This window comes from Plutella xylostella, chromosome 7 (genome assembly GCF_932276165.1).
Source record: "Plutella xylostella chromosome 7, ilPluXylo3.1, whole genome shotgun sequence".
Classification (NCBI taxonomy): domain Eukaryota; kingdom Metazoa; phylum Arthropoda; class Insecta; order Lepidoptera; family Plutellidae; genus Plutella; species Plutella xylostella.
The window spans coordinates 7,841,543-7,855,849 of record NC_063987.1 but is presented as its reverse complement, the minus strand read 5'-3'; the positions used below and the strand labels follow the sequence as shown (position 1 = coordinate 7,855,849).

Below are 14,307 nucleotides of genomic sequence, written 5' to 3'. Positions count from 1 at the left end.
CATTTCTGTATTTTTATGTTCTGAAAAAGATACCCATTGTTAAACCCATCATAACCAGCTATTAGTTTCCATTTAAAAAACTTTATACCATACGCATAACGTTTAAGAGTTAGAAACGTAGATTTTTTTGTTTTTGAAGGGTAATTAAATGTATGTTGTATTTTGTAGTTTGTAGTCACTAATGCTGCCTTGTTTTTTAACAGACGTTAAATTTATTATAATCCTACTGTCACCTCTTTATTTAGTGATACATCCATCTCTTCTCGGAGCCGCAATTTGGTCTTAACAATAGCAATAACCATCTTAACAATAGCAAAAAACGATGTTGGTAAGTTGTGGTGTAATAAATTAAACTCATCCAAACTACAGAATTGCAACTATTCTCGTACCCTTAATATTCTTTCTTATCTTTTACTACTTCCTTTTTCATAAAAGCGTCGTACCACAATAAATAAGAAGATCAAGGCCCTGGCTTCTTCTTGGCAAGACTTCTGGTTCTCGAAAGGCAGTAATGCAGTCGTGGCTTTGCGAAAAAGGCATATCCTTTGAATCAGCAATGCTAAACCCTCAATTATATAAATTGATTTCCTTACACAAGGCACCACATAAAAAATATAATATCGACCGCATTCTAAGAGAGAGAAAAAAAACGTTGACTGGAATACAAACAAGGTTATGGAGTTGGTGAATGAAAAAGCTGACATGATGAACGAGCCAGAATGGTGAAGCTTATTGTACGAAAGTTAAAAAAAATAGAAGAGTACAAGAAAAGTGACGTCGTCATAGATTCGCTAACAGAAAAAAATATAATTCATGTCAGCGACAGTGAGGAAGACAGCAGTAACGATCAATCAGAAGCCGATTCAGAGTCAAGTGGAGACGCTGACACAGACGATATGGAAATGCTAAGCACAAGTAAATCTTTAACAGATTTTGTGGAAGGTGTGAAACCATTGTAATTTTATATAAATCTTTTAAAATAAATAAATGCATAATATGATTCAAATCTTTCATAATTTATACAATAAGTAAAATGAGTAAAACTTAACATAGTTGAAACAATAAACCTAACTAAGTAGGTACTTAACTTTTGTACATACATATTTATTAGTCCCACTGTACATCTGCGCAACGCGCGCCGCGTCAACTTCAGAGCTTATTAGATATTTAGCGGTCACTGTGCTATCGTTATAGTTCAATTTTGATCTCGTCTGTGTACTGTGGACATTGTAGTCTTTAATAATATTACTACTCTGGAGTGTTAACATAATGTCTGGTCGTCAGATCAGATATTTTTTTAAAGTGAAAAATTTTGCCTCCCGGAACTAATAATTAAATATAAGATTAATTCGATTACAACCATAGGGGCTGGAAACCCTGCATTAGAAACCAACTGTCGGCCGTCGGGTATAAAGTAAATTTTGTGGGAACGACTGTTCTCATATATAATTTTGTTTTGCGCTCTAAGTCTGACAAGTGACCAGGGAAAACAGTTCGAGAGCCGCCTCTTCGCGGAGCTCATGGTGTTCCTAGGTATTAAAAAGAGCCGTACTACAGCTTACCACCCTCAGTGCAACGACGCGATAGAGAGATAGCATAGGTCGCTGAAGGCTGCATTGATGGCAAGGCTAGCAGGAACCTCTTGGTTGGAAGAACTTCCCACAGTTTTGTTAGGTCTGCGCGCCGCCCCTAGAAACGACACCGGAGTGAGTGCGGCGGAGTTAACGTTTGGGCATACTCTAGTATTACCGGGTGAGTTTTTTGATTCAAAACAAGGGCCGAAAGAAGATGAAGAGTACGTGCGACAGTTGCGCGATGGAATAAGGAGCTGCAGGCTCAAGTCACAGCAGCACCGTTCAGGGACACGCGATCAACGTTCGTGCACCCGGATCTAGCAACTTGTAAAAAGGTATTCGTTAGAAACGATGCAGTCCGCGCCCCTTTGCAGAGACCGTACAACGGCCCATACTCTGTACTAGAGCGGAGAGGTAAGTACTATGTTTTAAAAATTGGAAATAAACCTCACACCGTTTCCATTGACCGACTTAAGCCTGCGTATTTACTTGACCCGGAGATATCGAGCCAAGTACCACTATTGCCGCCCACGCAAAGTGAGACTTTGTCAACAAAGGATGATGTTATTAGCGATCCTTCGGTATTAGATAATAGAACCCTAGCATTAAGGCCTATTATTAAGAAGCAAGACCAGCCGGTCAAAGTATCACGTTCAGGCAGAATTGTAAAAAAACCAGTTAGATTCGCAAAATAAGCACGTCCGTAGAGACATACATGCTAATTATGTACATTATGATGTAGGTATGCTGTATTTAGTTATTGCACAATGCAATTAGTAGGTCAAATGATCAATAATATAAACTGTTTTTATTAAATGTGATCACATAAACTTTTGTAAAGCAGCGCAATTAGTATCAATATGGGGAAGTCTCAAAGTAAAGAAATTATTATCGCACAAAATGCGAGTGCAAGTGCCGAAGGCAATGTCGAGATCCAAGTTGAACAACTAACTATTGTGTCGTGTGTTGCTCTAACTATAGTGTTATTGGGGATCTTATATTTTGGGTATCAAAGTTGTAATGCGAGAACCAAGAATTGGATTGGAAAACAGATGCAAGCACACGCGGGCCAAGCCCAACCCGTGGGTGCCGCTCAAGCAACAACGCCGCGTAAAGTTGTGTTCACGGCGTAGAGTGTTATCATAATTATAACTTTTGTTTTTGGAATTTCCGAAAAATATATGTGTATTTTTTTTTATATTATTTTTTTTTGTTTCTATACCGGAGGTCTAAACCCGATAAGATAAATAATGTACTTACTTACTTTAACCAGTTTCTCGTGTTAAAATAATTTCATGTTAGTTATAGAGTAATGAACATAAGTTTTATCATAAGCATACAATGTATCAATTGGCAGGCGCACCACCTAGCTAGGAATTTGCTGATTGTAATTAGAGACGTCAACTGTTATGTTATGATAAGTAACTTAGCGAAGGTATAGTCCAACTCAATGTGGTCAATTATTTTCTTGGACATTTATTATTCTTGTTATTTTTTTTGGGTTGTTATTTTCCAAAAATATTAAAGGGGGGCTAGTGTAGCGTCAGCGTTTTATGTCGAACACGCGGTGACTTAGCAGGAGGTTAGCCAGTCGTTTACCGGTCGCGTCCCGGGTGCCTGCCAACCTAATTTCAATAGTGTTAACTGTTAATTGACAATATACAGTGACTTAACTTTTACCTGTGTTATTTATCAGACAATAATATCCCTTAAAGATATAAATAGAGCATACCACTGTATTGCAGTCTCTCCTGAGGATATTAAGAAGACTGCTATTATTACACCGTTCGGACTGTTTGAATTTCCCAGGATGACCGTCGGCCTACGTAATGCCGCTCAAACCTTTCAAAGATTCCTTAGTACAACTGTTTTATTCGGCCTAGATTTTCTTTTCAATTATTTGGATGATATTTTGGTCGTCAGCGAAAATGAAGAGCAGCATAGACAGCATTTACGTTTAGTATTCGAAAGGCTAAATAAATTTGGATTAACTATTAATATAAAGAAATGTTGTTTTGGTAAAGATAAAATTGAGTTTCTAGGACATGAGATCAGCATAGAAGGTATAAGACCGCTTAAAGATTAGTGAAACTATCAGCAGTTTCAGGCCGGTACCAACGGACAGTAGAAATAATAGAACTATTTTCGTTCATCCGCATTTGAAGGATTGTCAATTTGTATTTGTTAGAGATGACACGGTACGTAAATCATTAAGACCGCCGTATCAAGGACCTTTTGAAGTCCTAGATAGGAGTCCCAAGCATTATTTAATTCAATTCCCGAATAGGCAAGCTCGTATTTCAATCTGTCGATTGAAGCCAGCTTACACATTAAACGAAGGAACTGATTATAATTATACTCCCACGTTATTAGACCCGGTAATATTAACCAGTACAACTAATACTACGAATCAGAAAAGGTTAACGAAAACACTTCTCAGAAGACGTCAACTAAGCAATACATCACTAGAAGTGGTCGAACCGTGAGACCAAAGGTTCATTTTTCTTTGTAACCGGACTTGTATTGTAAGCAGTTATATTGTGTGTAGTATGTAATTAATGTAGGTTAACACTTTACATTTTGTAATACAATTAGGTATGTTAGTTATGCATAGGCAGCAAATGTTGGCCCAAAATATTTCTTAATGATTTCTAGATTTTAATGAATAGACATATATTTTAGTTTAAAAAAGGTAGATAGCCAAATTATTAATCATTCAATTTCCGATTGCTGTAGTTAATACCTACTTTTGGTACTTTATATTTTAAAACATGGGTTGGAGTCAAAGCAAACAAGCTGACACTGAAAACGTAGCGGTTGCTACCGCAATGGTCACTCAACATCAAGCAACCCAGAGCAAGTTAGATCAATTTGGCTATATACTTTTAGCTTTTATAATATTAGCAACTGTATTGTTAATATACTTCGTGTTAAGAGGATGTCGTAGTTGCGTGAAGAACTGCAGCCTTACTCCCAGCGATGAGTGGCTGAATCGATTTCAACAAGATCGCTGATTTCGCACTCCCACCGCACATTTTTGCGGCTCATTGTGTTATGACGTCACGCAAACCGTTCAGTGAAAATTATAGCGTTACTAAGCTAGAAATTCGCACCACGAGCTCATCATGAGCTCATCATACAGAGTAGATTATATGTCAAAGTTGCGACTCAACGCCTCTTTGAAAAAAGTTCCTATTCTTGCAACGCAAAGCCATTACAATGGTTAATTTTTCCTATTTTTGTAAGAAAAAGAGCATGTAATTACACCTACAAAGTGATGTGAAAGTAGTAACTGAGGATACGTGAGGATTGCAAACCAGTCTCCCTGGATATTTAAAGCATATTTAAAGGAGTTGACGGACAATTTGATTGAAGACTTTAGCTTCATGAAACTAGCTGATTTGAGCGTAACAAATAAGGTGAGTATCCACGAACATAATAGAGGTACATGTAAAAGTTTCTTCAACTAAAGGCGGTGATCCATTCGCGAGCAAAACCTCCAATAACCTCTAAGTCCGCGGTCTAAAAAACCTCCAACGATGTTACAAAAAGCACGCCACGACTTTGCCAATGATGAGAGTAGACTGTTTGGTTCGCTAATGGATCACCAACGAGATTCGACAAGCCAACAATCTATACCGTCGCCTCGCCAGTGGATGACCGCCTTAACTCTCATGTTCTTAAGGCATGAAGAAGAAGCCTTAAAGGAAATATCCTTCAAAACAAAGACAAACCTTCTTTTACCATTGTTGTAGTCCTATGGCACCCCAGAGGTGTCATAAAATCTGCCACCTATCTATGTTTAAACCACCTATGTCTGGTCTCGCTCCAGCTAAGTCCAGTGGCTAACAATATATACCTACTAATAATAATAATAAGATAAACCTTCCTATACTATCATAATGTCTGTAACCTAAACCCCATGATATCTACTAACCAGAATTTTGGTATTCGTAGGTTTTTACTGCGTTGCAACTGGCTCCAGACTGGAATTTATAACCAAGACTAAATATTCAAGTGCCTATGTGAAGTACCTACTTAACAACAAGTTGTATTAAGATCTTATGAAGTTAATACCTACATAAGAAACTAAATTGGCATATCATTCTGCTACTGAGTAAGTCACTTAAGCTGATTTCAATTTATTTGTAGCAAAAAAGATATGAAATACTACCCTAGCACAAACACTTTAATTTTATGATGCACTGACAGTATGAAAAATAATTTACTTAGCTTGCTTATCTAGATTCTATCCCCCTTATTCATAGAAAAGTTACAATACGTTTTAACTAATATACTGTTTTGTCCCTCTCTGTCAAAGAACAAATTGTTCTTTGTCGGTGAGGGACAAAACAGTTTATTAGTTAAAACGTTCTGTAACTTCTCTATGAATAAGGGGGTAAATCTATAAAATATTATTTGATTCATTTGTTTTCTAAGTACCTTAGGATTAAACTGTAGTGCTGCGGTGGGTATCTTTTGTAGTTAAAAAAATATACCTATGCTGGCTCAATCTCCACCTACTACAGAAACAAGACTATCTATTCTTGGACCAACAGAACGGACGACTATCTCAGCTATTGGAACACCCAGGCTTGCTGCTCCATTTTACTCAAGAGCTAGGCTGGCTGAGCTAAAATTAAGGGGATATGTACAAAGGTTCCACTCAAGAGAGCCACATACAGGAGCTTCGCCACCTCTCAGAATAGAATAGAATAGAAAATCTACTAAATAAAGTTGTATCAATACCTTGATAGTACAGTCAGCAATAGATATTTATGCCACCACAGCAACAAAAATTTAATCCTCATGGGTGGAATAATAATATTTTATCAATACTTACTAACTTAAGTATTACTTACCTTAATATTAGTTATCCTTATTTTTCATGTTACATAAATATTACCTATCAATTGTCATAATATCTAAGGGCTTGCGTTGGGGTGGCATACATATCTCTTTGGCTGACTGTACAACATATTATTATTATATCCTAACCTATAGAATTACTATTAATCTATATTTCTATCTTATTTCAGATAATCAGAAAGCAGTTTTTTAGCTAATAGAAGAGAAGCTTATGCTTGATATTTCTGAACACTGATAATAATTGTGATGTGATTTAATATATGATACTTAATAAACACAAAATACAGCAAAAACCATGTTTCATTTCATTATTTAAATGTTGATGTTGCACTTGACTAAGAGGTCATTCATGATACTATTGATTTATAAAGGCTTGATAGGAACTATTCCTTCTTAAGAGTCCGGCAATGATAACATTGCAACATGGAAGAAATTGTATAAGTAACATTGTAAGTTGTACTTTTAATATATGGATACCTACCATATCCTCCTCATTCCTTAGCAGACTTGAGGCCCTGTATACTTACTTTTACCTGTTGCAATGTAATACCCTTGTAATCACCTACTGAGTAGAGTGGCAAGACAGTACTCTTGGCTGATCTTAAACCATTCCGTAGATCACAATTTAACAGTGCTCAGCGGAGGACACTGTCTCGGGCCACTCTACTTGGTGGTGTAATCAGGGTGTTAGCATTATCTGCTTTATGAAGATTAGGTAGACACATTTTTTATGTTTAAAGCAGGGTTTACTTACATGATAACATTGTGTTTTTACATAAGCAGACACTTGGTCCATGCATAATGTTACAACTCTTATTACTAGTTATTACTGCTTTTTCTTAGAACTGCTTTAAACATAAAGAATAAAAAATAAAACAGCCGCATTCAACTTTTAATATGATTAATACATTACGAGTAATCGTTTATAGAGTTTACAATGCATGAGTCTAATAAGTACACACCTAAACTATGATCACTTACGACTTACGAACTTTTGGATTTCGATATGATTATGGAATTGTATTAAGTATGTGGTTGAAAGCACGATCTTAGAGTATGGGTTTGCACTTATTATTCAGAAATATTATCACGGTACAAGATATTTTCAGTATTTCACTGTAATTGTAGGTTATGTTGAGTATTTTTTCAATAAATTTCCGCCTTGAGTTAAAACTTTCACAAGATATTTCCTTGGCTATACGGTGACACGCAACGTCTTCTTCTTCTTTCTGTAAACAATGATTGATAGTTTAATATCTATAACTTTGTAACAAATTATCGTAATATTTTATCGGTCTATTTTATAAATCGAGTCGATCTGAGTCTGCAACTTAACCACTCCATCAGAATACTATACTTACGTCATATTATTATGTATTTAGTGCACAAATATCTATTTAAATAAGGAAATTCCATTTGTAATTTTGTTTTATCATTGTTATTGTATGTTGTATGAATGAAGTGGAGGGAGTGTTTTCACAGGTTCACAGAGTATTTTCATTTTTAGTTTGAATGCGTTCAAAAGCCCCTAATTTCATATTTTAACGTTTACAAAGTTAAGTTTTTGTGAATAATAAGTAAAAAATGGCATGAGTGATGACTTTAACCTAGTGTTTAATAAGTATTTTAATTAATATTTTACTAACATTGAAAAAATAAAAACATAATATGGACTGATGATTACCGGATTTCTTATTTCAAGCTTCGCTAGTACTTCGAACGCACACCAATTTTTTCCTTGTCAGAGCGAGAAAAAACACAAGATCTTATACAATTTTATAGAGCGACATCTCTTTCTTTCACCTCTATTGAAATACGGAACGCAACATCGGCCTGATATCGGCTTACTTCGGCTACCGTTTCAAAAATAATCACTAGTCGTTTCTTGATATATTTTCTACGTTGTCCCTGGTCCGCGGCTCAGTCAAAACCGAGGTGGTGGTACCAACTTAATCGGCCTAAATTTTTCAACTGAGTTTTAATTGGCTTTTTTGGATAGCGACTATTAATCGCTGGGAGTAAGGCTGCTGGTTAAAGAAACAAGTGCAAACGGCCGTAGCAGAGCCGACCGTTTAAGTGAAGTGAAGTGTTTTAAAAAAGTTAAAAAGTGTGTTTCGAACACAACAAAAAGTTTTTTATTATTTTTGTGTTAGTTTTAAATTTAACCCTTAATTCACTCAATTCATGAGGTACCCACCTTTCAAGCTTTTTCACCTTCCCAATTCGCTTCAAGTGGATTAGAATAGTTTTATCACTAACACCGGAGCCTGCAGCTAACACGGACGTGGTTTGCGATGGATCCGCTTCCACAATAGCCTTCAATTCTTCATTATCAACTTTGGTCTCCGGCTGTCCACGAGGCTTGTTCTGCAGGTCGAAATTTCCAGAACGAAAACGTTGGAACCAAAAACGCACTGTGTTTTCTTTTGCGACACCGTCACCATACACATCATTAATCCTTCGAGCCGTTTCTGCAGCACTGGTGCCACGGTGGAACTCATACTCGTAAATAACGCGATATTTCAAGTTTTCCATTTTGTAAACAGAGTAACACAAAGAAAAAAACAAAAGAAGAAAAAACAAATGAATTAGGGGGTTTGAAACACAAATGCATGAGTAAATAGCTGTGTGAATTTGAATTTGGAATTCCTAACCATAAAGGTAATATTTGAGATCAAAGTGGCCAGTACGACAAAACGCCAATTTCATATGTAAGGACCTAATATTATATTTTACTTTAAAAATAAAACATCGTGGTGGGAAATTATTTCCCCTTGCCCGATAAGGTCATGATTTTTTTATGGCTTACTAGCTATTGCACCCGACTTCGTTTGAATTTATTTTGTTCTATGTTTTTGCGGATGGTTTTCAGAACATTTTTTTTGGTGGCAAGCTCTTGCATTTATTATTCATCTCACCTGTTTATTTCTTTTATTTATTCGTTTTAACGGCACATGCAAGTTTCCCCTTTTCTTTCTCTGTCGCACGTTTTTTTCTTAACCTTAATTTTTTCTTTTCCTATTAGGATTGTCAATCATGAGTAAGAGAAGAAGTGTAATGAAAACGCACAGAGATATAGAAGAAGTGCTAGAAAATCTGTCAGATTTGTCGGATATAGTCTCTGACGATGATGCATAATATATAACAGCCCCTTTGCTTGATGGACGTCAAGATCAAGATGCTGTTATTGAAAAGCGTCTTGAAGAACTATTTGGTACTACTGATACACTTCAGCAAACGATTGAAGATCTAGAACAATATTAGGAGGATGCTCTAGCAACTATTTTAGGCACGGATGGTTCCGCGTCTGACTATACTATGAAGGAAGCGCAGGCAGTAAATGATGACAAGACGAAATCACCTACTCCAAGGAAAGAATCAGTCTTACTGCAACGTTCCACCTTTCCCGTTGAGACAAATGACTCAAATGCAGATCCTGATACTGATTTGACTATGAAGGAAGCGCAGGCAGTAAATGATGACAAGACGAAATCACCTACTCCAAGGAAAGAATCAGTCTTACTGCAACGTTCCACCTTTCCCGTTGAGACAAATGACTCAAATGCAGATCCTGATACTGATTTTGAAATGATACCGACCGCAAGAGAGATTGAAATACAGGAATGCTTAGATGAGATCAACAATGAGTCCTCCAGTCATCCTACGCAGGCAATTACAGATCTAGAAACAGAAACTCGAATATTAGAAGAATCTTCAAGAGAAAACGACACTGTCAATTTGACAAAAACAAGACAACCTAGAGAGAGAAAAATAGAAACAGAGGTACATGATATTCCAGAATTCATCAATCCAATAAAACCAAAACATAAATACAATCACAAAACGACACCAATACAGGTATTTGAACGATTCTTTACGGATTATTTAGTTCAACTTCTAGTGGAGCAAACTAATAGGTATGCAATCCAAAAAAAAGTCATAATTTCACACTCGTATCAGAAGAGGAAATCAAAGCTTACCTTGGAATATTGATCATGATGGGTCTGAATCCATTGCCTGACATGGAACTTTACTGGTCAAATGACACATTTTACAATAATCCGGAAATTTCACAGATAATGCCTGTAGATTTTAAAAAATTACAGAAAATTTACACATAAACAACAACGAACATGAACCCCAAAGAGACAGTGCAGAATACGATAAAATGTATAAATTGAGACCTATGATATCCGAACTAAATACAATATTTCAAGAGGAGACAGAAAATTCAAGCAAGCAATCTATAGACGAATGTATGGTAAAATTTAAAGGAAGGTCCAGCCTGAAACAATACATGCCAAAAAAAACAATAAAACGAGGCTTCAAAGTTTGGGCCCGTTGCGATGCAACTAGTGGATATCTTTATAAGTTCGATATTTACTCAGGTAAAGGTGACAATACTGAAGATGAAGGTCTTGGATTCAATGTCGTGATGAAGTTGTCAAGGGAACTCCCCGAAAATACGTTGATAGCGTTTGATAACTTTTTCACAAGTTGCAACCTCATGGATGCTTTATACGAGCGAAAAATTTTCGCAGTTGGCACGGTTAGGATAAATAGAAAAGATCTTCCAAACATGATGAAGAAAGCCCAATCGAAACTACTACTGCATACGAAATAGTAGCTGAAACAATACCTAGGATGCTGGCATTACAATGTGTATTGTACTTGTTACAAAAAACATACAGCTAGCGTTGCAATACGAACAGTAATCATTAAAGTTCGAGTCGTTATATTACACAAATTCATTAGTAGATACAGCAAAGTATTTAGTAAACCCAAAGAAAAAAGTGTTTATGGTTATCACATTGCATAGTAGTCCTTACAATCGAATTAGTAATCTTTACTTGACGTATGGTTACAATTACATTGGTATTGTAACAGGCGCGTAAGTTACCTTGTAGTTAGTATTAAATTGTTTGGTCGGTTACACTAAACATCTAGTTGCCATTAATAAACCGACAGGTAAAATAATAAGACGGCCGAATGGCGTAGTGGTTAGTCATTGAGCTGATGGTCCCGGGTTCGATTCCCGGCTGGGGCAGATATTTGTTTAAACACAGATATTTGTTCTCGGGTCTTGGATGTGCCCGTTAAATGGCAATAGGCCCGCCCCCTATTACATTGGGACTAACATAACACTCTGGCGAAAAGTGGGTGCAGCAATGCACCTCTGCCTACCCCGCAAGGGAGTACATTAGTACAAGGCGTGAGTGCGTGTTTTTTTTTTTTTTTTGTAAAATAATAACTGTCACGTTTGCAAACAGAAGTTCTAGTTACAGTAGCGATTTTTCTCGTTTAGGTAGCCAGATATTTCTCTGCGTGTATACTCACATCTCGCATAGTCCGTAACTAGATCACGCAGCAGCCAGGCTTGCGGGCTATACCTTGGCCGGCTCGTTCACCGGGCTTGATCCCCATAGAAAATCTGTGGGGTATCATGATCCAGGAATGGGACAACAGAAGAGAGAGGACCACAGCAGCACTGGTCTCTCATGTTAACGAGGTTTGGGAGTCATTTCGTGGATCGGCCCTGTGTGAAAATCTGGTAAGGTCGATGCGAAGAAGGTGCGACGCAGTTATTGATGCGAACGGAGAAATGACTAAATATTAATGTTATATTTTGTTAGTATTAAGCGTATTTTAGATACTTATTTTCATAGACACTGTTTTGTGTTGGTGCAGTGGCTGTACACTGTACAGCACTAAGATATGAGCATTATCCCCCCGACGAATGCGAGCTTTGCAAAAGTTTTTGAATTAATATACCTATTTCTATTATATTTCATAATGTGTTTTGATACAGGGAGTATAAAACATAAGAGGCCAGCAGTGGGAAACAATTAATCCATTGAAATCGTGCCATAATGTTGATAGAGATGGTCGTATATCGAAATCATTTTTTCCACCTCGAAAGCCTATTATAGGTTCATTGGCAGTTATAATTCTATGTCACTGCAAGATAAATAATATTTGTAAACAAACTTGTTACAGGAAGAAATGTAAGAATAGGTTTTTTTGTTTCTTTTGTATTTTTTGTATATTTCTTTTTCTATATGTTTATTTTTGTTTTTTTTTTTGTTTTGTGTACTATCTGTGTTTGTGTTATTAGGGTATATTATGTAAATTGTTTTTTTCTGTGTAAGTGGTGTATTCGTGTAGCTCTGAATAAATGTCTTTTCTTTCTTTCTTTCAAGAGCTCGGGTGATTACTGAGGATTTTGGCCTGAGGCGAGAAAATTATCCAAGAGCTCAGGAGAAGAGTAACTCCACAGATTAAAAATGGAGGAGATAGAGTGGCTAGCCAAAACCGCACAAGAATTATATAAGAAGTCTGTTTTAGAGAGAGAAAATGAATTAATGAATATGTATATGCAGAGGAAGTTCTTCGCTGCAACCATGCACCACATTTAAAACATAACATTCAGTACCTAAGTGAAATGTCTAACAATAAATGCAGCCCTTATCAGACTTCCTTATTGTTGGACACCAGGGGATATCATCATCATCATCAGGTCCTGGGATCCCTGATCAGGGACATAAGGCTCGAAGTGTAGATTTCCACTCTGACCGGTCCTGTGCCACGCCTTCGACTTCGTGTATCAATGGATATACAAGATAAAACTAATTTTAATACCAATTGTGATTTTTTATTCGCTCCATAAAACCGCCATTACACGTTTTTTACAACCCATTCTTCACTCTGAGAGTTGCCGCCATTTTTGCGGAACATCCGTAATCAATTACTTACTTAGAAAATTATATTAAAGTATTTATGCTTATTTATCTCAATGAAATTAATCACAAAAACAATTAATATTTTAGAATAAGATTTAACATGTTCATCATCATCATCAGGTCCTGGGATCCCTAATCAGGGACATAGGGCTCGAAGTGTAGATTTCCACTCTGACCGGTCCTGTGCCATGCCTTCGACTTCGTGCCAGCTCATGCCGAGGGCGGCTGCCTCCTGCACGACAGTGCGACGCCACGTGGTTTTTGGCCGTCCCCTCTTTCGCTTGCCAGATGCAGCCCACTTTGTCAGGGCGATTTTGGGTGGATGGTCTTCGGATCTCCGCAGCGTATGGCCAATCCAGCTCCACTTCTTAAGCCGGATTTCCGAGTCAATTCTCCTCTGGTTGGTCAGTCTCCATAACTCCGTATTCGAGATGGTTCGTGGCCAGAATACCTTTAGTATCTGTCTAAGGCATTTGTTGACAAATACTTGTAGCCTTCTTGTTAGGTCATCTCTTACGAACCACGTTTCGCAACCATATAAGAGTACTGACTTGACGTTTGACTCGAAAATCCGAACTTTAGTGCGGCGAGCGATGACGGAGGAGTCCCAGACGGGCTTGAGTTGCGCAAAGGCTGACCGGGCCTTGTTGATGCGGGCGTCGATGTCGGCCTCGGTTCCGCCGTGAGGGTCCACGACGCTGCCGAGGTACGTGAATTTGTTCACTCTCTCCACGGCCTCCCCGTTTACATGCACGGCGCAATCATCCGACGTGTTGAGACGCATCTCTTTAGTTTTGGAGCAGTTTATGCGTAGTCCATCCTTTTCTGCTTCTCTGGCGAGGTCGTCAATTTTGGACTGCAGGTGTTGGCGTTTAGTCGACAGCAGACAAAGATCGTCTGCAAAGTCGATGTCCTCTAATTGCTGTTCCTGTGTCCATGGCAGACCTCTCTGCGATTCGCATGTGGCTCTACGCATTACGTCGTCTAGAACCGTTATAAAGAGGAGGGGTGATAGTAAACAGCCTTGTTTGACGCCCGCGGTAACATGTATAGGTTCAGTGAGCTCGCCACAGTGCAGAACTCTGCATGAGGAACCTGTGTATAGGCATCGTAACATGTTAATT

At 37.6% G+C, this 14,307-nt stretch overlaps 1 protein-coding gene and 2 long non-coding RNA genes across 3 annotated transcripts; 1 reads left to right on the top strand and 2 right to left on the bottom strand.

The window, feature by feature from the left end:
* Nucleotides 1-4,839: 4,839 nt before the first annotated feature.
* On the top strand, nucleotides 4,840-8,123 carry LOC125488788. Its single transcript, XR_007266506.1, has 3 exons — nucleotides 4,840-4,993; nucleotides 5,532-5,691; nucleotides 6,614-8,123. It is a non-coding gene; the product is annotated as an uncharacterized LOC125488788 (long non-coding RNA).
* LOC125488786 lies at nucleotides 7,328-8,477 on the bottom strand. Its single transcript, XR_007266504.1, has 2 exons — nucleotides 7,805-8,477; nucleotides 7,328-7,672 (listed from the first exon to the last, which is right to left on the bottom strand). It is a non-coding gene; the product is annotated as an uncharacterized LOC125488786 (long non-coding RNA).
* Nucleotides 8,478-13,319: 4,842 nt separating this feature from the next.
* Nucleotides 13,320-14,159, bottom strand: LOC125488808. Its single transcript, XM_048622295.1, has one exon. It carries the CDS (start codon nucleotides 14,157-14,159, stop codon nucleotides 13,320-13,322), a length of 840 nt encoding a protein of 279 aa, XP_048478252.1.
* Between the last annotated feature and the right edge of the window lie 148 nt (nucleotides 14,160-14,307).